At 40.6% G+C, this 25,432-nt stretch overlaps 1 protein-coding gene across 1 annotated transcript; it reads left to right on the forward strand.

The window, feature by feature from the left end:
• The first annotated feature begins 6,008 nt into the window (after positions 1–6,008).
• st6galnac5b (ST6 (alpha-N-acetyl-neuraminyl-2,3-beta-galactosyl-1,3)-N-acetylgalactosaminide alpha-2,6-sialyltransferase 5b) lies at positions 6,009–21,467 on the forward strand. The gene is made up of 5 exons (XM_071487618.1): positions 6,009–6,282; positions 6,831–7,070; positions 14,861–15,270; positions 16,549–16,656; positions 18,669–21,467. Exons 1-5 carry the CDS (start codon positions 6,262–6,264, stop codon positions 18,910–18,912), a joined length of 1,023 nt encoding a protein of 340 aa, XP_071343719.1. The 5' UTR covers positions 6,009–6,261; the 3' UTR covers positions 18,913–21,467.
• The last annotated feature ends 3,965 nt before the right edge of the window (positions 21,468–25,432 follow it).

Raw genomic sequence — 25,432 nt, forward strand, 5'->3', positions numbered from 1 at the left:
AAGGGACTAGCAGGCTGCCTATATCAATAACAAGAGCAGTGAGTTGCTTCTCTGTTTCTTAATAATTACACAGCCAACATTGCGGTTGCTGATTTTATAGGGCAGTGACGTCTCTGTCCACCCTGAGACGTCCGGTGGAGAAACACTGACCTCAGCTGGGGTTTCTGTGACATTGCAGAGCTTTCTCTTCACCCTCAGTTACCACAGTGGCATTGTAAATGACTGCTTTATCTCTTTATGTGCTGGTGTTGCTTTCTGCTGCAGAGCCAACATGAAAAGTGAGGGTATCAAGTCTTTAAAAGCATAAGGCTCAGGTGCAAGTGAAGTCACCACAGGCAATCCTTTGTTTTGTTTTGTTTTGTTTTGTTTTGTTTTGTTTTGTTTTGTTTTGTTTTGTTTTGTTTTGTTTTGTTTTGTTTTGTTTTGTTTTGTTTTGTTTTGTTTTGTTTTGTTTTGTTTTGAAAACACTTCATTCAGGTTCAGTCTAAAGTCACCACATTGGGAAAACAAGTCTTACTCAAGCTAACCTGAGTTAGTACATTTGGGGAAAACACTTTATTTTAAGGTTAACATTAAAAAGTTATTTTACCAGGGTTTCCTCTTACTGCTCACTTTGGTGGAAACATGCTCTAATCACATAAGGTCACCAAATGTCAAAAACTAATGATGATGATAAAGAGGTGTGACAAAAGTAATAGCAGGGTCAGAGGATTGTCAATCAAACACAATCCTAACAGCCCACATAGTCTTGACAAGGAATTTGATTCATAAAAACAAATGAAACACCTTTGTGAGTGGCCCATAGGTGTAAAGGGCCTTTAAGTAGGCTAGAGGTAAAGGAAATATTACATGCATGGACTGCATGCAGGCTCTCTCAAGCTATTGATAGACCCATGTCATGTGTGTTCAGTAAGCAGTATTTTGCATACACAGTTGTCTATTGTTGGGTAGGTTTTATGAATTAAATGTTTTGCAGATAAACATAGTTCTGCAGGATAAAAGTAGTGGATGAAAAATACAACATTATCCATTAGCAAATAAGTAAAAATATTGAGTCCCAGGAAATAAAATACTCAAGAAGAGAACTAAACTGTGCTCAAGTATGTAATTCATTATATACTGTAGTTTTCATATTTGTGCTGACACACAGAGGCACATTGATTTTGGATTTTGAGAGTATACTGCACTGACTATGACCAGAAAGTGGCAGAAGAGAGTGGAAATCATGTACAATTACTGAGAAATCCAAGAGCTGCGGGGTGAGTTTTTCACACAGTGTGAACAAAGCAACATCAAGTGAGAAGCATTTTTTATCAGTGACAGCAGCAGCCAAAGGGATTCAGCATGGATGTTACCTGAATAGTAAGTGCACGTTGTCAAACACTATTCCTTTTAATGACAGAATATCTAAATCGTTAATATTTCATGCCTTTAAAGTACTGTTGGGTTAAAAGTGGGACAGGTAATTTGCATTAAACACTGACATCAAAAAAAGTGATGTCTCTCTTAGTGCTCTGCAGATGAAAATAACGAGAGCTCAGGTTGCCAAAGGCTGGTCATTAAGAAGGGATTGACTTCACTGGGACATATCATATGTTGATGTGTCAGGATCACTGCCAGTGGCACAGCAGGAGAATCTGAATCACATTATTGCCTAGTAAAATACAGTAAATGCAGAGCAATTTATCTTGGTGGCAGTGGTTTTCAACCTTTTATGGCCCAAAATCGCTTAAAACAAAGAATAGAGTATTGGCAGCCTATCTACTTGTCATTCAGCAAAAATGATGGATGCCAACAGCTTGCTAATTACATAACTGAGAGGGTGCACAGCAGATGCAGGCACATTTTGTGCTGTTTGGTTTGCAGCCTTTTTCCACCTTCTGGGAAACAAAAGGTAATTTCTTCCTCGACGATCGTTGTCCTGTTGCAGTTTGCATAGTGAATGAGATTTTTATATTTTTTGATAGCTGAGGCAGATGGAGATGCTCTTTAGAGAATCACGCTTTTTCTTTTTCATTCATTGGTTACAATTGCTGCAGTTGCAATCAACCCTGCTGCTGAAAATTGAAATCCCCCACATTCCACCATAAAAAAGGTGATTCAGCAACGCTGTACAACGGTAGCATCGATGCATAAATGTGCAACAGAGATACAGAATGCACTTGGTGATTGGGAGTCTTTTTTTCAATTAATTGGATAAACACAGCAATTCTGGGAAACATATATTGCACACTGTGCGATAGGCAATTGCATCTGTGATTGGTGGGACTGCCAGACAATAAGTCAATGATCTGTCTGTAAGAGAGGACAATTTGCAAAGGGAATGAAGATGGTTCATCTCCTGGGACTGAAAATGCAAAACATGTAAAGTTGCCCTCAGATGCACTCTTTTGCACAATAATATCTAGACTGGAGAACACAACAACATTTCAATCACCTCACTACCATCTGCACCTTTGTTTTCTCCACGGGTATTTGAGCTTCACATTGGTATTATAGATACTGCAAATTTAGTCTCCTATATTGTTTATGAGGCCAATCGTATGTCTCTCTGCCATAAGTTGCTTATAAGTCTGCTGAAAATATATTTATATTCACAGTATGAGAGTCATTCATTGGTCTGATTGTTTTTCCCTAGATTCCTACCCTGCCAACAAGACAATTTGGGTGAAATTATTTCTTCATCTTTTGCCATTTAAGTGTCACTATTGGTATAAACCTTTTCCATATAAGTCAAATCTTTATTTTGTATGTCAAAGCAACATATAACTGGAACAGCACTTTATCACAAACAGCTTTGTAAGATGAGAGGTTACTTGCAATACCTTGACTTTAGTCTTAGATTAGTTTCTTGAATGACACCCAGAGGCACCAACTCTGCCAGTTAGGCACAGTATAATGAGGAACAACAAACTGCTTTTGGCACAGTAAACAGGTGCAAACAGAGCAGATATTTCACACTTGTATTGTATTTGGCTCAGCACAGGCAGACAGCCGTCTGGCACCTCGTTGGATAGGAGGTTGGAGTTAATTAAAAAAGGTTTTGTTCCACAGACATTTGCCTAGCTCTTGTCAGTGTGCGCTCCCTGGAGCTGTGTTTTGAGATGCTTTTGAGACCTCAGGGACACCTCTAATCAAAGCGCACGGACTGCCAGCCACCTAATCCTCTGAATTCACAATGACAAGGTGCATTATGAAGCGCTGCTCCTCAAAGATACAGATAATTTGGTGATTAAGATGATTCTCCCAATAATGATATGGCCATATGGCATCAAAGAAAACAGTAAAAAGGCAGAAGAAATGTAACAGAGTCGCTATGAATGTTATTGGAAATAATTCCCACTCCTACGACCTGCAAGTATTTTTTGTGTCATTATTTTACATGAAGTTGTATCACCCTATCAAAACAGATTGTAGTGAGTCATTAGATATTAATCTATTGTCATCAATTTGTCAGATATTCTACAATAATGCTCAAAATGCTGCAAGTTGGTTTTACCATAACCACATTTCATAGAAAAAAATAAATAGATCGTGTTATTTCAATTTCACCAACCTCACACAGGCATCCATTTACAGGCCTATGTGGGACTGAATTCTAACTCATATTGATCGCTGTAAAACCAACAAATGACTTGGCTCTGTAATAGGCTCTGTTTCGGAGCTGTTGTCCTCAGAAGGTTGAATCAGTAAATAACTCCTCCTGATTCTTACACTTCAGAACATTTATACTTATAGCTGTAGGCCTATCCTTTAGAGCCAAATGAAATGTACATTTTTGGTCTATCTATTGCACTGTGTTGGTTTTCCCATTTTTTTGTAATATCTTTTTTATTTTGTGTCACATTATATGCTATATGATGCACTGTAGAGTTTCAGATAGAAAGCTAATTAGTGAAACAAGGCAATTGTTTAAACATGAGTAAATCTGGGCCAAAAACATAAAAGGGAATACATGCTGTTCCCACTGTAGCTTTTATATAGGCTATCCTGATTTTCCTTACAGCATCTGGCTTTTTTTTTTCAGATAAATTACACAACCAGTTCCCACAAAGCCAACAGATATATTTGAGTTTGTGAAGTGAGACTTGCGGAGGAATAACTAGAACATGAAAGACACATTAGAAAACCAACACAGTAACACCAGCACAGAGGGCGTCTATAAAAAGACCCGTTCCTCATTTCTCAGCACCTCCTGACTAGATTACAGCTTCCAGCAAATCTGTCTCCCATGAGGAGCTTTAGCTGCTCAGGTTGCCATGACAAATTAGAAAAATAGTTCCTGTCCTTAAATGGGATGTCCCAAAATCTGCTTGAATGACAAAAAAAAAAGATAATGCACGATTCCAAGAACATTTGTCAGTTTTTTTCTGTACTGTCACTAACACCCTTTGAAAGACTACAGCAATCTTATCGTAACTTTTAGTGTCGACAAAAGTACCACACAGAAAGGATGAGGGCACGATATAAAGGTTTTTCAGTATCTGAAGCACACTTTTACGATTCAGAAAACATTAGGTGCAGCTGTCATATCTGTTTATACTGTGCAGCACAAGTATTCATCTGACCTACAAAAGGCCACCACTCACTCAAATCATCCAACTCTTGTTGACATTTCAAAAAAGAATCAGCCAGTGAATCACCGCCGCCAGGAGGAAATCTGCTTATACCACCGAGTTATAACTCATATAAAGAAATGTATCTTTATGAGTCCTCTGTGTTCCTCTTTAAAATTATCATCAAATATCATCTATAGCCATGGTGTAAAGCAGGAAACACTGCAATAAAACATGTGATAGCATTGTGCAGTCAACAAATGCCTCAATACGAATGTAAGGGAGACTGAGGATGGTTGTAACACGGGCCAATTGTAACACTTCCAATTTCTCCAATCAGGACCAAGTTACAAATCACCTGATTCACTCTATACATGCTCAATTTAGTCCTTATTTCATATGTGAGGAGTACCGTGTGGCAGACACAGCCAATTTTAGAAGGAAAAAAAATAATTTGGGGGTAAGAAAGTATTTTTCTTACTTCATTTGCGCTGTCTTATCACCACGATGACTGACAGTAACTAACATACTTGGCTCATACTCACACACACACACACACACACACACACACCAATTACGTCACAGTAAAAAGTAATTTAAGCGTTGAATAAAAAGCTTTCAATATCAAGTTTTTGTCATAAACCTACACCATTTAATAGCAGACCAATGTAACAGACAAGACATTTTGAATGCACTGGCTTAAACGAGCTCTAAGACACAGACTGAAATGTCTGAAATGTTACAACCATCCCCGGTCTCTCCTACTTTAAGAAAAACGGATGAAATAACTCAAAAATAAAATGTAAATTCTTGACATCCAAAGGCTTCTATCTGTGTTGCCAGTGAATTTCATTATACCTCACATCAGACCATAGCCTATACATGTCTCTCTGTCCAACACAGACACACTGTACAGTCAAGAGGATGATGGTCTAACACCGTCCATCTCCACACAGAAGTCCTCAACTGAAGAGAAAAACACTATTGAAACTCAATGGAAAAAAAGATTGCCCTACACACCAGCATGTGATAGTTTGAAATGTAATAATATTTGGATATACTAAGGGGATTCACGCTATGAGCATATTGATCAACGGACCCATTGTGATCACCAAGACTCTCACTTATCCCATTGAAGATTATTGTCATACTTGATAACAGCGATCAACAATGTGAAATAATGAGTTATTTCACACAGTGTTTTCAGAATACTGACTGTTATTCGCTAATTGTGCCCAGACAACCTGTAGAGGCACTTGTGATTTGATTGTGGTTAGATACAAAAAAACACAGTCATACCAGTGTGTATTCATGTCACTATAAACACAGGAGGATCTCAGGAGAAGTTCTGCTGTGTGCTGTCACCATCTCATGACCCCCCCCCCCCCCCCCCTCCAGAAAACCGAGGTAAGCTGGGAAGTTGAGTTATTTAGGACCATGAGGAGAGCGGGGCTGAGTGAGGGCGTCTCTGTGGGGGAGAGCATGGGAGAAGAGTAGTGGAGCGTCGTTTTCTTCATCTGCACGGCGCCGATCCCAGAGATGCTGCCGCTCAAGTGTTGCATGCTGAAGAGTCCCGACGCTCCCTCTCTGTCTGTGTGTGTGTGTGTGTGTGTGTGTGTGTGAGAGAGAGAGAGAGAGAGAGAGAGGGAGAAAGCTTTGGTCCCAATAGGATGAAGGCTCGATCTGCGAGTGGAAACGAGGGGAAATGAAGATGAAGCTAAGAGTGGTAAATATGAATGAGACCTGCAGGAAATATCACTGTTATGATCCTTTGTGGGGACCTTTAGTGATTAAGCTGCTTAGAAGTGAGTTACAGACTGAGCCCTGTCTTTATTTGTAGTCTTGTGTGACCTAATTGCACTTTGTGGCGTTTTCTTTCCGTCGCTCGTATATTCCTGTAAGAGAGCACAAGGCTAAAGTTGTTTTTTTTTTTTTTTTTTTTGTTGTTTTGTTTGGTTTTGTTTTTTTCCTGCAGGAGGGTGTTTGAATTCAGCATGCCTGATGATATTTTTTGCGCCGCTCCTTAAAACATGTTGTCCTGTTGACAGTGCACGTTGAGTGGCACAGCTGACATTTCATTTGCAGCCTTGCGTGAAGAGAGCTCAGCTGTTTTTATCGTGTTGCCTCCGCTTTGAAAGCTGACATTTAATTAACAGCGCTTTCTTGCTGCCCTTATGTCCATGTGTCCATATGCATGTGTCCACATTTTGAAACTGAGAGAATTTTCTGCAGGAGGTGCTTTGACTAACTCTTGCGTTTCATGTGTCTTTTCAGTACCAAGGGGTTAGTGGCATCATCGTCGTCACCATGGTTACCAGCTTTATGTTGGTGTACAACAGCAGCTCTGGTGACAGATCATCTTCCTCGTCAGCATCATCATCATCAGCAGCAGCAGCAGCATCATCACCTTCCCGCCGTTTGGATGCCCCTGTTTCATCTACAAAAAAGCCAGAGAGTCCGCAGAGACTCCCAGCATCAACACTTGAAGGGTACACAGGTGTCATGGATCATAAGGTAAATATGCGCTGTCTGTACACTGAAGTTTCAACTGGTTCTGTCTCTGACACATTTAAACATCTTGCATGTTATTTGAGCGCACATGTCCGAACTTGCATGAACGTCTATGTGGGGAAAAAAAAAAAGAAGCCATTAATGAGTTGAAATGGAAGCAGATGATTTGTACGATAGTTTATATTTAACAGGTCTTATGCCAGTGTATTTGGATGTCAGTTTGTCTTCTTTGTAAGATAAAAACCAAAAGCTCTTCAACTTTCAAAGGAATAAAAGAGGCAGACAGGGTGGCACAAAGCAAAACCACCCACCCACAAAACCTCAGCCGGGCTGTGTGTTCCAGCAAAAACAAGTGGCAGTGTTTGGGGTGAGGGATCAGGTTCTTGCCAGTGCATTAGACATCTGCTCAGAGAGGGAAGTGGGATTTAGAGGGGGTGGCATGAAACCAGGACAGCTAGCTCCATGCTGGCAGGTGAAAAGTGGCTGGTGACTTTTAAAACATTTTGGATAGTGACGAGGAGAGCGACACACGGAGCTTGGTCGTGTATGTACGAGTTGGACACGTTTTGCTTGCGAGGAATTATAATTGACTCTTGGACATATTTGCAATCAGTTGGGCATATGTGTCGAGCTCCTAGCCATCAAAAGAAACACAGATTGCGCTTGGCACTTTTGCATATATGTAATAAAAACTGCACTCAATCTGTATTCTGCTGTCGTCCAGGTAAAGCAGAGAGACTCACATGCAACTGTAGAGTTCAGGTTTGCATGTAAAATGTGTAAAATCTTGAAGCTTCAGGTGCTGTACAGGTTTCAAGCAAAACTGAAAATTCTTCCTCTGGTGTCTTCTTCTGACATGTGGACTGAATTATGTCCTCAGCTGTCTTCAGAGTTTAATATGATGCGCAGGTTTTTGAGTTTGAACATTATATAGTGTTTCTGGGATATAGGAACCAGCCATTGTATACATTTCATTTTCATGTTTTTAAAGCAGCACTATTTTCAACAGTAACAAGGTCTTTATGTGTGATTACTGAAATTGCTTAGCTTCAGAATAACATATGATCTTATTACAGCTTTTTTTGTCCCCTGTAAGGCTGTTTTAATACCCAGTAATCCCACTGAACTCAACAGCTGAACTTGCTATGTTAGCCCCATCTCTAAATTCTCCCTGTAGTTTATTCAGTTTCTTAATTCATAATTAATGTGTCCAACATGAAATATTTAGCCATGAAAGCATTTAAAACAGGAGGAATCTTTACTCCTGACATCACTGCGGCAATCCTTTGGCCATATAAGCACCACAATCATTGTTACGGTAACGTAGAGGCCCATCGTTCAGACCCAGCACAGTGTTACCAGGCAGCTCATTCAGATAGACAGATCATTCAGGCAGCATCGTGTCACCCCTCAGTGAAAAGATATGCAGTGAGGCACAGCAGAGTGGAAAGGACATTGGTTTGCTCAGGCAGCGCAGGGCAGGAAAGGATAAGAAGAAAAAAAAAAGTGTTGGTTACAGTTCACCTTTCACTGCTTGGTGATGAGCGACATTAGTTTAGCAGGGAGGTTCGATGCGGCTGAGGCTTGCTGGACTCGTTAGCCTCAGATCCTCAGACACAACCCTCATCAGATCCTTTCAAACTCAATGAAAAAGAAACATTCATCCTCAGGAGCTCTTAAGAGAAAAGAGAGGCAGCTGCTGCAATTTGGAGTTTTTGGCAGTGCAGGCACTTTATTATTCACAGTCTCTCCTGGCTGTCCACCTCCTCCTGGTTGATGGCTGATTCATGATGGATTCGCACTGCGACATTTTCATACTGTTTCGTGTCACTCAACCCGTGCTGGAGGATCTGTGGAGTGGGTGGAACAGTCTGTGCACTTTCCTTCAGGGTCACCTGAGGTCTGCTGCTGTTACTGCTGCTGCTGGAGGGAACCTTGGCTTCAACTATAGTGCACACACACATATACACACTCGCTGCACTGGTACACTCATGCAGACAAGCCCATGCAAATGCCCAGACACGTTAAAATTTTATGCCCTCATCAGAGGTCGGGGGTGCTTGAAAATTTGAGTGGAGTGCGCTCTAATGTGCCTGCTGGACGCTGTTTATGGCCCATATTAACTTATGTGCATTTCTAGTTTGCATGGGCTGTAACTTCACTAAGGTGAGTGGTGGTCTTGGGCTCCTTGGCTCATTTAGCTCTCACCCAAGAGGTCATAAAACACCCAGCACACATTAATCACTAAGACTATCTTGCTTCATGCGGTGGAAGGTTAAAAGCTTAACACCTGGCTTTTTCCTTCAGTCCTTTCAGTGCTTAAAGGTGAAATGAAAACCATACCGTGAGATCAGACTACACAGCGATGGTGCACATTTATGTGGGATGTTTTGAGCGACTGGCTCTGAGTCTCAGTGTTTATCCTGTTTCTCTCTGTCTGCCTTCTGCAATGTCTGCAGGTTTTTGCGAGATGTCCTCTAGTGTGTTTTTCTTTTCTTTGACAAGCTACAGTAATTAGAGCTGCAGAGTTGAAAAGACGCTTTCATGCACTAGCATCCACGTCCACACACGCATTTGAGTTTGAACACTGAAGCAGACAGCCGCTCCGTTCTTTTCCTTCGCTCCTCGTCTTCCTCCTCTCCCTCTCCGATGTTTTGCCGATTCCTGTTAAAGAGATGTTGACCTTTGAAGAACTGTCAGCAAGAGCAATCTACATTGGCCTTTATACGCTCTAATCTCAAAGCCAGTGTGAGAGCATGAATGTGGATTGTGTCCCTGTGCCAGTTTATGATGTACCTACTTATTATGGGCAATACCTTTCTGCGCTCTGACAGCCTGTAATGCATGCAGTCTCAGAGACATCGGTGTCATTAGAAAGTCAGTTATGCAAAACAGTTTCCTACCTACGCCTACCATCCTTGTGCAGAGCTTACTTAATAGATTACATTCCCAGGATATGCAAATGTTTAATTCCACTTAAAGTAAGGAAGGACACCTGGCAGAACAGATTATATTATCAGGTGTCATCCACAGAGTGATGTTAGCCTTATTTGTAGTCATGCAGATACACCTCAAGAAATCTTAAATCTTTCTTATTAATTCATAACATTTGTACTGCTAGATGGATGAGCAGAATTGCAAGAGCCAGATGTTATGACCATCATGGTTATTTCAGTCAAGGTGGAAACCACCCCAGCATTATTTCACATCTCTCCGTCAGCTCACTGCTAACGTGACAACGTCCTCTGAGGAGCATCCTTCCTCACTTTCTATGTCTGAGGTCGATCGGATGAAGAAGAGGGGAAGAAAAGCCGTCCTGATTATCTCGCCTTTATTCCCTCAAATTGAGAGCAGAGCAAGTTTTAGGACTGCGACTTGAATGTGTGTCACCAGGAGGAGCTTAATGAGATGTCAGCTGTTAGGAGGGTCCCTGTGTAATTAATTGGCCCCTGAGAATAGGAGGCAGCGCTGATCGTTGCGCCCTTACACCACAGAACAGGTGCAAATTAATCCACCTCTGCTCTCAACTGAGCCATTACCCTAAATCCATGCACTTTAGCAAGTATACAGATGCTATAATAATAATGATCAACTTCTAAATAATGTATGCCTCTGACATTATCTGACAACAAGGATTGAAAGGAAGAATATCCCGCACATTGCTCTTGCTTAGCATCAGGATTTATTGTCGTGTCAAACAAGTACAACTACTTACAAAATTATTTACAGTAATTACTGCAGCTCTCATAAGTCATTGAAAGTATGTTATCATATGAACTATTAGTATCTTTAGTGTGCTGTAGATATAATGTTCTTGACATGCAATGGGATCACTTCATTTAGTACATTGGGGGATAATGTTTGCAAATTAAATAGCAAGTATATTTCAGAACCTGAATGATGAGATGTCATGTTTAGTGTATAAGTCATTAAAATGTACTGCTCTTGGGTAATCTCTATTGTTTCTCCAGATGGCGCTTTTTTGTTCAATTATGCTCTGTTTTAATGAAAGTAATGTTTTACCAACAAGGGCTGAAACATTAGGATGATCATTAAATCGTGACGCTAAATGACAGCAGTGTGCGGGATATTCTTCTTTTCAAGACTGAGGTGACGAATTCCAACACACCTGCATCTAAGACGTTTGGATGTGTGAATATCTTCCTTGAGAAAACTGACATTAAAGGATAAAATTTGACATATTCTATGTTCATCCTATTATCAGTAAATCCCATAACAAAGACCAAAACCAACCATCTGAGACCCACAGACGGGCTGGTGAAGTTGTGTTATGTGCTGGGCAAAGCTTTACGTCGTGTTTTTGGGTTCTTCATGTCCATGTTGGACTGAATTTGTGTCTTTTATTTCTGATTTGTTCATTCTTTCTGAATATATTGTGAAGTTTGTTATGTGGAGGCAATTTAAAGCCAAAAATCAACACATTACATCATCATTGTAGCAGACATGCCATGGACACTACGTTTTTCTGTTCCATTACAGGAATCTTTACAGGCACTACATTTAGTATAAATTTTGCCCGCAGACTTCTGACAATCAAAATGGCAGAACATATAGTGCACAGATAATAAATAGGGAGGGATTTTAGACGTGTTATTTTCTTGGGATTTGACGATAGCTACAACAATGCAGAATAACACCAGCATTACCCTTTAAATCCAAGGTTGATTATTTGTCTTTTTGTTTCCTCCTCCTGACTCCACTCTGACCTCTAATTATATTGTCGCTGCAAGACTTTTTCCTTTAGGTTTGTACTCTATACCCGTCTTCAACTGAAAGACAGCAGGCAGAGGCTGGGGGATTTGAGGCGCACTGGAAGCCCTGGTGCAGCATTAGAGGCTGACTGATGGGGTTTGCTCTGAAAGCAATTATGATGGTGGGTTCCCCAGGGAAGTGTATAAACAGGATCATACTGATGAGTTTGGAGCCAGTGTGTGGGCGGTAATTGACTGGGACTGGAACCAGAGCCATACTCCTAACTGCTTATTCTTCTTCTGCTGCCCCTCTTAATACAATGGCTCTGTGTAATCCTGACATCACCAAGGTTGGACTGGTTCATCTTAATCCAGGAAAGTGTATTGCTTACGAGGTTATGCACTATTGATCGAGGACAGCCCTCCGTCCGCACGATAAGGCGCAGACTGAGAACGTGTGTGGGACTCAGCAAGTGTTCAAGTGCTAGTTGGTTCAACATTAAAGGACCACTGTGCCAACTGAAGGCTGATTATGAGCTACCTGTAATATGCATTTGATGACTCACTCATTCATTTATTCATTCATTCAGCAGTTCTGTGGGTTGCATCTTCAGCTGCCTGCCATCTGAAATATCCTCCATCTGATTCTGAAAGCCCCTCTCACTGTGATACAAGGCTTTTAAGTGGCTATTTCCCAGCATTATCAGGCTGCCAGAAACGTGGGGAGCTGCAGAATCACTGTCAAGGACACTCTTTTTGTTTCACAGGCACTTTAAACTAGAACAACTGCCATGTGACCTTCATTTGCCTTTCACTAGTCTAAAGCGCTCCCTGATTATTAAAATGATTAAAACTTGCTTGGGAGTAATTTTTTTGGACAGTGCTGAGGGGAATATGCACTTTATCCATTGCATGTAGAAGAAGAAACAGGTACAAGGACTGGGATTTTTTTCCCAGCGAAGGCACAGAGGGTGTGTTTGTGCAGTGAAGCGTGTAATTCACTCCAGCCTACCCATTATTGAGGAAGGGGGTCTCTGCACAGTGTGCAAATACACTCCTACAGGAAATAGCAGTGTGTTGCGGAATGAAAATACCTGTTCCTCAATGCGAAGAGACTGTGTGTGTGTGCGTGTGTGCGTGTGTGTGTGTGTGTGTGTTTGTGAACAGAAGGGATTACACCTGGTTTTTGATCTAGACACTTTTCAGACAGTTGTACACTCTTGCCAGAGAAACATGATTGTGTTACATATCTGGGGCCACATCGAAAACTCGAAAAGATTTAGGTAGTAAGACACACACACACACGCAGCTATCCTTGTAAGGACATTGCATTGACTTCATTGTGGACAGCCTAACCCAAACCCTAACCCTCACCTTAGCCATAAACAATTCATGACTCACCCTGACCTTAACCAGGACCTCCGAAACAACCAGGCTGTGGTCCCCATGAGGACTACTGGTCCTGACAAGGTCTGTGGGATATTCGCCAGTCATCACAAGTCAATGCACAGACATACACACACACACACACACACACACACACACACACACACACACACACTAGGCAATCATTCAGTGTGGGGTCACAGAGATAGTGGGAGAGTATTATAAATATAGCAGTGGGAGCAGCACAGCCTGTGGCGCTAGTAATATCACCTGTATGTATGCACCCACTCACAGACACACACACACACACACACACACACACACATTCCCACCTCAGAACCTGATGGAGTGTGAAGCTCACAGCACAGTTCAGAATGCCAATGTAGCTCTCTATTAAGATTGGGAATAATTCATGTGAAGACTCTGGGTTTTTGCTGTTGGATCATTCAATCTGAGCTCACCTTTTTCAACTTTGAAAACCTGGTTGAACACAACAACATGAATACCTGGTCAAACAGCTTTGCAATATATAGTATGCTACCTTAAAATCTGCACATAATATGTCTTCCCAGTGATGTGGATATCTTATATAGGAGCACAGTCTAACAACTACATACATTCCCTGTTTCCTGAAAGTCAACATTGCTCTGAGACTGTGTTTGACTCAATAAATATACATGCTTATGTGTATTCATGATCTTCCTACAAAATGAAAATACTGCACCAAATTGCCTCTGCTCTTCTGTCAACCATAATAATCTGCAGTGCATTTGAATAATAGGATACCTGACAGAACAGACCAGAACGAGTGGAGCAGCTCAATTCTGTGCCAGTTACACTTTATTCAGGTCCTGTATGGACGCAGATGACAGAATAAATCGTGGTATTAAAGGGCGGGCTATCAACTTTAATTTAGGACTGTTTTTGTGCTTGACAAAAAGCTATCTTAACCTATGAATATAAATCTAAAAATTAAATTCTGAACTTTTGGCTGCATTATCAGAGATGCTTTATATCAATCTTGTGGAAAGTGTCCTTGACATGGCTATCGTGTCTACATGAGCTATTTAGTTATTGCATTTGGTATAAAGCATTGTCTGTAAATGTTCTTGGTTGCTATTGCAGCTCTTTAGCATCTTTCCAAGGTCAGTTTCGTGAATACTTTAAAAAGACAGACAATTTTTCAAGTTTTCTGTTTCACCTGTACTCTGTATATACATTCCTGCTGTTTCTGCTCATTCCCAATAAATTTATCAGGCATGTTTGTAATCCTGACTGGTCAATCTACCACTTTGGCTCAGATTGAAATACATCAACTATTGGATGTACTGCCATGAAATTGTGTTCAGATATTCATGGTCCCCAGAGGATGAATCCTGCTGACTTTGGTGTTCCCCATCAATTTGCACTACCCCATGCTAATTTGCTTCCACTTGTGTCTTTCCCTTGACTGTAGATGCAATCGTGCTGCATCTGAAATTTTGCATTCTATCTGAACTCATGGTTAGTCTTGTTTAGATGCTTTTCATAGGCCTTCAAATGTCAACCTGTAACCTTTAAAAAGTTTTATTGGTTCCTTAGTGAAAATCTAAATGCTTGGTAAGACAATACTTAGGTCCTGTTTCACATTCTGTCGTCAATATTCTCGGAGAGACACTGCTGTGATGTCTGACCTGTGACCTTTCACCTCCACAGTCTCTGAAGATGCGCTGCAGGACTTGCGCCCTGGTGACCAGCTCCGGTCAGCTGACTGGGAGCAAAAGGGGTCAAGAAATCGATCGCTCTGAGTGCGTCATCCGTATGAACGATGCTCCCAGCGTGGGTTATCAGCAGGATGTTGGCCAGCGCACCAGCCTGCGTGTGGTAGCTCACTCCAGCCTGCAGAGGGTGCTGCGGAGCCGACAGGAGCTGCTCAATGCCAGCCAGGACACGGTGTTCATCTTCTGGGGACCAAGCAGCTGCATGAGACGGGATGGAAAAGGCCACGTTTACAACAATCTCAGGCTGTTAAACCAGCTGCTGCCCAAACTGCAAGTCTACATTATCTCTCGGATCAAGATGCTCAAATTTGATGAGCTATTTAAAAAGGAAACAGGGGTTGATAGGTAAATCTCCACAGGAGTAGTCTTGTCTTTGTGAGGTTTATTTTGAAGAGACCTAACTGAAATAAACAGCAAATCTGTGCAGGTGAAAAGACATGTAAACACAAGAAAAGGGCCAACACACACACACACACACACACACACACACACACACACACACACACACACAAAATTGTCATCAATTTTAGCCACTTAAAAGTGAAATTTGCAGTTATGACCTATAGGGGTGAGTACGTCACACACTGAGACACACTTCTTTTTGAAAACCCTTTCATGTGTGATAATATGTTTCAGCTGCATCACATTTAGATTACAACTCATCTGTTATCTCCGACAGGATGTTACAGGATTTGATATCACAAGCTCGCTGTTGTCCCACTAATGTCAGGCTTAGGCAGAGTGCTGCAAACTATTCTCTCATGTAATGTGACTAGGAACACATTTACAGATCATATTTTGATTTCATTTAGACCTCTTTAAAAGCACTATGTTTCCACAGTCATTACAAGCACAAAACAGCATGATGAGTAAGCTTTAATCAGTGTGATGGAGGGTGACGAGAGTGAACTTTTTTATTTAAGTGGTATTGATGGGGAGTGGTGGGCCGCTGTGCTCGGCAGCATCAGGATCTTTAGGCGAGGAAGTGCCACAGCTGCCAGGCCATGCTCGCTTCAGATTTACTTCCCACTATTCTTCTGACAGGCTGGTACACAGCTTGTCACAAATAGGTTTATTTTGAAGTGACAGTAAGAAGCTATTTTCCAACTAAAATATTTGTATCAGGTAGGTTTTTGTGGCCTTGATACAGAGATCTAAACACAGTAGACCCATGGGCTACACATTGCAAGAACAACAGGACACTACAGTACATTATAAATGTTATATATGTATATTTATATATTATTTCCTCCATTTAGGACATGATGTCTCTTGTCATATGTCTTACAGGTATCTGCACTGTAGAAAAATGGTTGATTGGATACGAGCTTACAAAAGAAGAATTGAACAGATAAAGAATGACTTATTGATATTTCCTTTATTGTTGTGTGCAAGACATAGAAAGAAATAATGTCTTTCTTCAGTACATCTTTTTGTCTTCATCTGTATTTATCTGTTGGAACTGAAGATGTCTCATCAGGTAAAATCTAAAAATAAGGATTTGCGGCTTTAATATTGTCACATCTGATCAGCCAGTTTCTTTGAGGGAGCCACTACTCCCAGTATGTTTGAACTATACCAGTATGGATTTGCTAGACATGGTGATCCTCTCTTGTCTTCCAGGAAGAGTTCCAACTCCTGGCTGAGCACCGGCTGGTTCACCATGGCCATATCCCTGGAGCTGTGTGACAGGATCAACGTATATGGCATGGTGCCCCCTGATTTCTGCGGGTAGAATCTGATTATTTTTGATCCAAGGTTTTTAGTTGCTCAGGAGGATTCCTTAGTTAAATGTGACAGCTCACCTCATCAGAACTGCCTGCTGGATGATTGAGATAGCTTCAGGAACTCTCTGCTCCCTCTCTGACACTTCATCTGGTCCCTTAGTAAGAAACTACAAAGTGGGAACTAGAATTACCACCTCGCAGTTGTGTGCCTACGCCTCTCGGACTAGTTTCAGATTACATCCCTGTTTAGCCACAATCATATAAAATATTAACCATTTGTGTGAAATTTTGTCATAATTGCTGTGTGAAGTTTTGAGTGAGGGCTGACCTTGACTTTTGACAATTGACCCCCAAAAGTCCAAGTGAACATTTGTGCAAAATTTGAAAACATTCCCTCAAGGCGTTACTGAGATACCACATTCACGAGAATGGGACAGATGGACGGACAGGAAAAAAACCCGAAAAACATAGTGCCTCAGGCCCTGGCTGTCGCCGGCGCAGAGACATTTAAATAAATTATTATTGTTATTGTGCTACTAGTAAACTCTGCTTCATGTGTGATGAACCCTCCAGTCTAGAAATGCCTAAGATACATTTTTGTTAATTTATTTAAGTTAATTTCTACTACAACTTTAAGGACTTGAACATTCCTGTCCCCTTAAGGAAAAGTGTCTTGCAGTCAGTCGAAACTTGAAACACGCACAGTCTTGAACATTATATAGACTACAAAACAACATAAAAAACATGAAACATAAAACCTCAATGAGACTCTTAATGTCATAGCTCACAAGTTCAGTGAGCTTTCCTGAGTTGTTGTGGGGTGATTTTTTTTTTAAACTGTTGAGGCGAATGAAAGCTTCTTTTTGTTTGTTCTTTTTATGAATTGCATATGACATTGAAATAGAGAAAACCCAAAATCATCATCTTTGAAAAAGAAACAAGGCAACGTCCATTTTTGCCTTCAGTTTCCTAGCAACAGTGTTTACATGACTTAAACCACCTGAATGCCAAGATTATTGTGTCCTTGACTGTTTAAGTCAAAGACACGACCTCTTGAATTTCAGTGAAATGAAAGATTATGATCTCTTCTTGTTATTTGTACTTATAGAGAAACACCATGACACCAAATAACCAAATAATCATCATTATAATAAATATCAATAAACAAATAATTCTGTAAAAAAATTCAAAAGAAATTCAAAAGAAAAAATTAAAGATATGAACACTCTGCAACATCCTGTTTCATCTGTTAAACTATACATCCAACACCATCAAAATGCCTTCCCCTCAGGGCTTAAATTTTCAGTTTCTCACTTCCTTTTTGAGCAAATGGAGCAAAAAGGGCTGCAGTTTCACTCTGTGATTTACTGTGTGCTGACAACAGGGGTGTGCCTCGACATTAAAGCCTCGTCTAGTGCATCTTTAATGATGTCTTCAACTTGTAATGAGAATGCAACATATACTCCCTGCAGTGACAAATTCAATAGTCCTTTCTTGCCATGCAGTCAGGCTGGCAAATGACTGTGATTTTAGCACCGGCGAAAACATTCATTTTGACATTTTAGAACAGAAATAACACATTTCTCTGAACAGGCTGAAAATACGAAGTGCAGCTCTTGAGTGTGCCTATGCCACATTCAGAATCACTGACTATAGGAGAATAATTTGGCTAATAATGTTCACACATGGGCACAAAGGACTGTTTGACACATTGGGATATGCACAGAGAAATGCAGGCCAGACTGAAGTGGCTCTCATGTGACTGTGAGTCTTCCACTGAGAATATCAGAGGCGCAAGATGGTGCATAATGAACATGTCTGTGAGCCCATATTCTTCTGATCGTTCTGTTTTCCTTTTTGTTCCTGTCTCCATCTCTTCCCCACACTGTGGCTCACTTACTCCCCCTCCCCCCCATGTCACAACTACATCCATGTTATTTCCACATCCCTCTCTCACACTTTGACTTTCATGCCTTTACATGCTTCACTCCTCTCCTCTCCTTTGCTCTCGTGCAGGTCCCCCTCCCACCCCTCTGTGCCATATCATTACTACGAGCCCTCAGGCCCCGACGAGTGCTCCATGTATCTCTCCCACGAGAGGAGTCAACGAGGGAGCCACCACCGCTTCATCACGGAGAAGACAGTGTTTGCAAACTGGGCTCGAACCCTCAACATCCACTTTTACCAGCCGGACTGGAAGCCCGCTGCTGTCAACGCCAGTACGAACAGCTCTTACGCTCCAGCTCCAGCTGGATCCTGACACTTACTCCAGATATCATCCGTGGAAGTGTGGGATATGTGTGTGGACAGTTTCCAGCATGCAGATTCCCTTTCTGGCCAATATGAATGCATGAAACAGCAACAGGACAGAGCAAGCTGCTGTTGTGGCTGTTAGCCGACTGCCTAAGCAGCTTGGCAGAATGGGATCATTGCATAATAGCAACACAAAGGCTCAGCAGTGTTTTGGAAGTGTAACTATAATAGGATGAATTTCATACTGGAATCAAAGCCATGGAGGATGGCTCAAGTGTGTTCTTTACTCTGTGTGGAGCTGCTTTAATAACACTCGAGCTGTCAGAGAGGGGACAGACGATGAGACAGTACACCACTGCAATAACTGGAGTGGGAGCTGAACATAAATTCATTGAGGACAACGAGGTCATGTCCTCAGTATTGTTTCTGGTATTGTGGGGTTGAGAAGGAATTTATATTCTACAGCTACAAACAATAATACACTGTGTTTTTTTCAAAGCTAATTGTGATATTATGTGTGAAATCACTGTCTTTAATTTTTTAACCCTTAATTTAAACATTCATCCCATTTCAACAAGGGATTATGAAGAATAAGACAACAAGAGCACAGCCTTCTCTCAGTCATACGTGCCAGTGACAGAACAAGACTATCATGTTGTAGTAAACCAGTTATACAGTGTACAGTGTAGGGATATATTGTAATACATTAAAGGATTAAACAAAAACAAAAAAACTAATATAAAACAATACAAAAAACAAAGGGGAGAGAGAAAATGAGTATTGTTTACACTGGCAGTTGCTAGAGGTCAAGATGGCCTCCACATAATCAGTGTCAGTGAAGGCAACACAGATATTATTATGTGTATTTTTTGAGCAATCCTGTTGAAGTGAATCTCAGTTTCTCAATTTGAAGACTCAACTATACACGATGATGGAAGCAGCCTTCCGAACTAACAGTAAGGAAAACATTCAAATGATATGAAGTCATACTACTGACAAAGTATTGCCATCAATGACTTTCAGGTCTTTGATTAGTTTAGGGCTGCAACTAATGATTATTTTCATTATCAGTGACCAATCCAAATACCAAAGGTATTCAGTGCTATGATATAAAACGCGTAGAGAAGCTGGAACCAGTATATGTTTGGTGTATGCATTTCTTCTTTATAAATGACTTCAATAATTTTTATCAGTTCTCAAAATTTTTGCTGATTAATTTCCTATGAATTGTTTCAATTCTACTTTTGTTACAATATGAGAAAAATGAATTAATATAAGGGTCCATTACTTAAAGAAATGCATGACCAGAACATATGACCCATTTTTGTTTGAGATTTGTGACATCTTGGGCAGTTGGAATTTTTGGACTGTTTTTTTTTTTTTTCGTAAAACAGAGACAATACATTTAAATTTTTATACAAAATAGTAATCAATTCTACAAAATAAATGAAAGGCACCAGATGCACCAGATTTATATTCCTGAAGAAGGCTTTAAAGACCTTTTAGACCATCACCTGGAGAGTTTTACAAAATGAAAAATGTTGGTTGGTCCCAAGAATTTTCAAAAGGAACTGGGTCATTTCAACTCTTGGCATCAGTATTTTTAAAATCCTAGAAACACCCTATCTATTCAGTAAAATATCAACAGCTCAGAACAGATGGCCCCTCAGAAAGGCCCCCGCCAGCCATGTGTCTGACACTTGCGGCCATGATTTGTCCTGTAATTAAAGCCAAATGTCAGAACAGGCCCTCAAAGGCATTTCTCCTGACTATAGAGCAAGTCAGCCTCTTTAATACTGATACAAATGATTACATCCAAGTGTCTCAAACAGCCTCTTCAATCCTGACCCACAGGCTTCTTTCTCAGCCTCTTCAGCATACCGAGGGGAGCTGGTTGTTAGCAAGGGATTATACTGTGCTATCCAACCGTATCTCCAGGGTGAGGGGAGCAGCACAGCTACTACAGAAGCCAAGATGTGCAAAAAAAGACATTGACTGCTGCCTGTTCCTGTGTTAATTCAGGTTTTACCACCAGAGCCTGCACTCAGGTGGAATCCTAATGTTGTGAAGCTCTCAGGTGCTCTGAGGGGCGTCATGCTAAGTGCACTGGCTGCTCCTCAGATCTGTGCTGTGTGCTCTGCACATCAAGTAGTGGCCCTTAAGGTAGAAAGGTTGGATTTTAAAGGCTTCAAAGGACAAGCTGGCTGCAAATGAGACTGTTGTCGCTATCTTAAACGCATGCTTGAAGCGACATCATTGTTTTCATTGACCTTGGGAACATCAACAATAAGGATATTGAAGTGCTTTCAACCAGAAGCGTGACACAGTCACTGCTGTTTCAGTTGAGATCTATATATATATATATATATATATATATATATAGAAACATAACTTTCATATACATGGGAACATATTTCCCAAAATGTTTGACTGTCCCTTTAAGATGTTCTACCTTGATACAAAACTCTGTGTGAGCCATGTGATGTTTTAGAAAATCCCCCACGATATTAGATTGTAGTGATTGATAAAAGTCACATTTGGATTAAATATCAAATAGTGGTGTCATTGTGTCAGTGTGTTTCTGTAGGAAAATGAGTAGAATGTGCCTTACACCTCTATTTTCAAATGATTATAACATTTACCACTAGTCATTAATATCAAAGTAAAACTGTGGCTAGGATATAGTGATATTTTAATGCAGGCTTACAGCAGTAATTATGATTCCTCTCAAACATAATCAGAAACTGTGCAAGACATTTGTATTTTTCTTCAAGAATAAACCTTGACCTAATCTCCAGATTCTTAATTTCCATTCCTGATGTTCCAGCCTCACTTGGCTGTGACATCTGCTCAAACAGAGCAGCAGAATAAACTCACAGTTTCATCTCCTCCGCAGTAATTTCCAGTGTGAGACATATTACACATACCTGCTGCTGATAAGCACAGTGTCTGAAACTGCCTGGCTTACAGCTCTGCGTTGTTCATCACAGCTGACCTTTATCAGCAAGCCTGCAAAATACCATCATCCTATAGCATCAAATTGTTCCGGAGATAAGAATTCATGAATGAGTTCTCTGCGGTTCACTCGTCAAGTCTCATCATCACCAACTTTTACAAAGTCGAGTCTTCGTCATAGCCAGCATCCATTAAAATAAGTGCTTAAACTGAACCTTTTTTTTTTAATTTAAATACAGGACTGCATGTTGTGAGTCTTCAGTGACACCTGGTGGTCTCACATGGACTCAGCATTGTCTTTTTCAGGCTCCACAACTGACAACCACTGAAAAACTGGTCCTTCATAAAAACAATTGTTATGTATATAATATAGATGTAGATGTAGAAGGATAACAAAAGGTAGAGGTGTAGCAGTTTGATTGTGTGTAATAGTGCAATGTGTAAAAGTGAAATCACATTAAAAACATTCTTTATTCAAAAGGTGAATTCTGTTTTTCAGTCAATCACATGGCCTTTTTAAAAATCTCTACCCACTTCATTACACTGACAATAACAAGTCCTTTATTGCTTACTCCAGCTTAATTAAATGAAAATGTAATTAAATTTAATTAAACACCAGTGTTAGACATAAATGTCTAGCAAGAGATTTTCTCTCTTTTTTGCCAGGTTGACATTTTACTTTCTGCTAAATTTCTTACACTTTAAATAAATTTGATATTTAAGAAAAAAAAAAAAGCTTAAATAAACAGTTATTTTGAGGTTTGAATTTTCTTGCTAATTACACACTCTAAGCCTAAAAAACAAACTTGAAGAGCTTTTTCTATCTTGGATGGACATGGATTACTAATTGAGTGATAACACACGAGCAGCTGTTTCATCTGCTAAAGAGCAGGAACCCAACCCGTTCTATCTTGTTGTTATGGCTTGCATCGCTCTTGTGGCACCACAGTCACAGCGCTGCGTCTGTGGGACACTGAGAACATGAAAGGGGGGAGAATGTCACGGCTGATGGAAGCAGCACAGGCAAGAAGGACACAGATACAAGCACAAAGGAAGGCTGATGCATTGAAGCTGCTGACCAGTGAGCGAGCAGGCAGGCAGGTTGACAGGCAGGGCAGGCAAGTGGGCAGATACAGACAGCAGGACTCTACATGCAGGTAGCAGATACACAAGGAAACACAAGAGAACAGAAACAGGAACATAAGCAGGGACAAGAGCAGGAGCAAAAACAGGCGAACTGACACTGACTGGGGACAAAGGTCTGGAAATGGAAAGTGGAAAAATAGTGAGCAAATTGTTATGGAGACAGAAAGTCTGTGGGCATCTGGTGGGCAGCAGGAGAATGGCAGGTGCGGGGAGGAAGCATGGTTTAGGAGGCATGAAAAGGAGCTGGAGACTGGGGCTGATGGGAGACTGATTGTGACACAGAAAAAGTGATGACAAAGCCATGGTTTGTTTTGTATACTTTACATTTTTGCACATTCATCTTTTTGTTCATGTATTTATAACATTATTTTCAAGGCATTTTTCACCTTCATTTGACAGCTCTGCAAGAGGAACAGTAAATGTCAAGAGGAGAGATAGAGAAGGTGTGAGACACACAACAAAGGTACCAAGTTGGAAGCGAACAGGGGACGTGGATGATATGATACGCATCTTATCGTAAACCAACAGGTCCCTAGGACGAGCCAGGAAGTCACAGCACATGCTCAATTAGATCATTATATTGATGTATTCACACTACTATGTGCCGCAGCCTGGTCTTCATAAGACAAATGAGAGAATAATGCTGTTAAGTTGTTAGTGCTGAAGGTAGAAATTGTAAAATAAAGGAGAACAATAAAATAAAAAGACTTGTAATGACTCACAACAGTATTTTGTTCTTCACCAGACATCCACATAAAACCAGTGTTTCTGTTTTCTTCTCAGTGTAAGAAAGCTTGGAGTGCTTTACTTTTACGTTACTGATTCCAGTACTCACACATCCCATCTGGTTGGTCGCAGAAGGCTAAGGCACCCGTTCATCTGATTTCCACTATATAAATGTCAGCTCCTTACTTCTTCAATCAATCCATTTGCTTTGGTGAGATCACTGTAAGTATCTACATATTTGCTGCCCTCTAGTCCTTTGCATATCCATCAACGTTTGCACTATCAAGAGCTGTTGGATGAACTGGACACTAAATGTTACATCCTCTGAATACTCACTGCGCCATTGAACATAACTTGAGCCATATATCATGTCTGCAATTCTAAAATCACGTAACAGTAGTTGCTCATCAAGATACATTTATGACAGAAAGCATGAATCATGTTTCATGTATCTATAAAACTGCAGGAAATCTAAAAGAAGATTGACAAAGATACATCCTGTCCAGGTTTACAAATGACCTAAAGCTGAGGTAAATGATCAAATGTGTCTCTACTCTCTATAGTCCAGGGCGACTTTGCTGGGTGTTCCCATGATGCCCCCGATTAATTACTGCCAAATGTTTCATGATGAATCAGTGTGTTTGTTTTTCTGTGAGGGTCATTACGTTCTCTGAACCTGACTGTCCTGCTGGCTTAATGTTCAAGCTCCTTGCAGAAAAATGAGTCATCCTGCACAGCACTCTGCTGCCATTTAACAAAATTGGTTCTAATGCCAAGTTAAGTTGGCGGCGCAAGGCCCATTAAAAGTAAACACTGGAAAAGTACACAAAGTATAATAACTTGTGCAGGCCAAACTTATGAAAAAAATATGCATGTACATGGTTGCACATCTGTGCAATAGCAGCTGAGTTCTTTCTGGTTATTTTTTGCAGTTGGAAAGCTACATCTGAGTTTTTTTTTTTGTTAACTGGCCTGGATCTTACCTATTGGTTTCTTCTTTTAGCAGTGTATAACATTAGAGACTGATGGACGTTGCAAAACATGAATGTTGTTCAGGAGAAAGCAGTGTCAAGGAATCAGAATGCCAAGATTAGTTAGTCAGATATAAAACAACACTACTATAACAGCAGTTCTGAGATGCACACTGATCCTCTTGTTGAACCTCTGATAGATGGCAGCACCACAAACCTTTACCTACTAGAATATTTCTTTTGGCTTTGCTGCCCAGCTGTAGGCTTTATCCAATCTCTGTGGGACTATAAACACACACACAGTTACAAAACACTACTCCCTCTAGTTTCCATGATGTCTGTTTTGATGCTATGTGACTTGGTCATCAGGGAGGCCAGCCAGGAACTGAAAGCTGTCCTCTAATTCTCAGTTGTTAATGTCAGATAATTAAATTGCCACTCAAGTGTCATGACCTTACACAGTTTGATCTAATTTTGTTTTGTCTGAACACCAGGGATATGTGAGATGTTTGACCAGCAAAAGAGGAGGACTGGCAATTATAGCAATAGGAAACCAACCCAACCAGCATCCAATCCAGTGATTTTCTTTTTCTCTGGGTGGACCACTTTCATCAGTTGTCCCTTCTTGGCTTCATTAATATCTTTTTGACACATTTTGAAACTTCCTCGCACCGCACCAACTCTGCTCCATTAATAATTTCCAAAATGAGGGAGAGTCTTTTGGTCAGA

Source organism: Trachinotus anak, unplaced genomic scaffold (genome assembly GCF_046630095.1).
Source record: "Trachinotus anak isolate AG129_WGS33_773 ecotype Australia unplaced genomic scaffold, CSIRO_AGI_Tana_v1 ptg000010l, whole genome shotgun sequence".
In the NCBI taxonomy this organism is placed as follows: Eukaryota; Metazoa; Chordata; class Actinopteri; order Carangiformes; family Carangidae; genus Trachinotus; species Trachinotus anak.

Coding starts and splice junctions, on each gene's coding strand:
- st6galnac5b (XM_071487618.1), top strand. CDS start 6,262: ATGAAGATGAAGCTAAGAGTG. Junction 15,271..16,548: donor AAGGAAACAGGGGTTGATAG/GTAAATCTCCAC, acceptor CTTGTCTTCCAG/GAAGAGTTCCAACTCCTGGC. Junction 16,657..18,668: donor GTGCCCCCTGATTTCTGCGG/GTAGAATCTGAT, acceptor GCTCTCGTGCAG/GTCCCCCTCCCACCCCTCTG.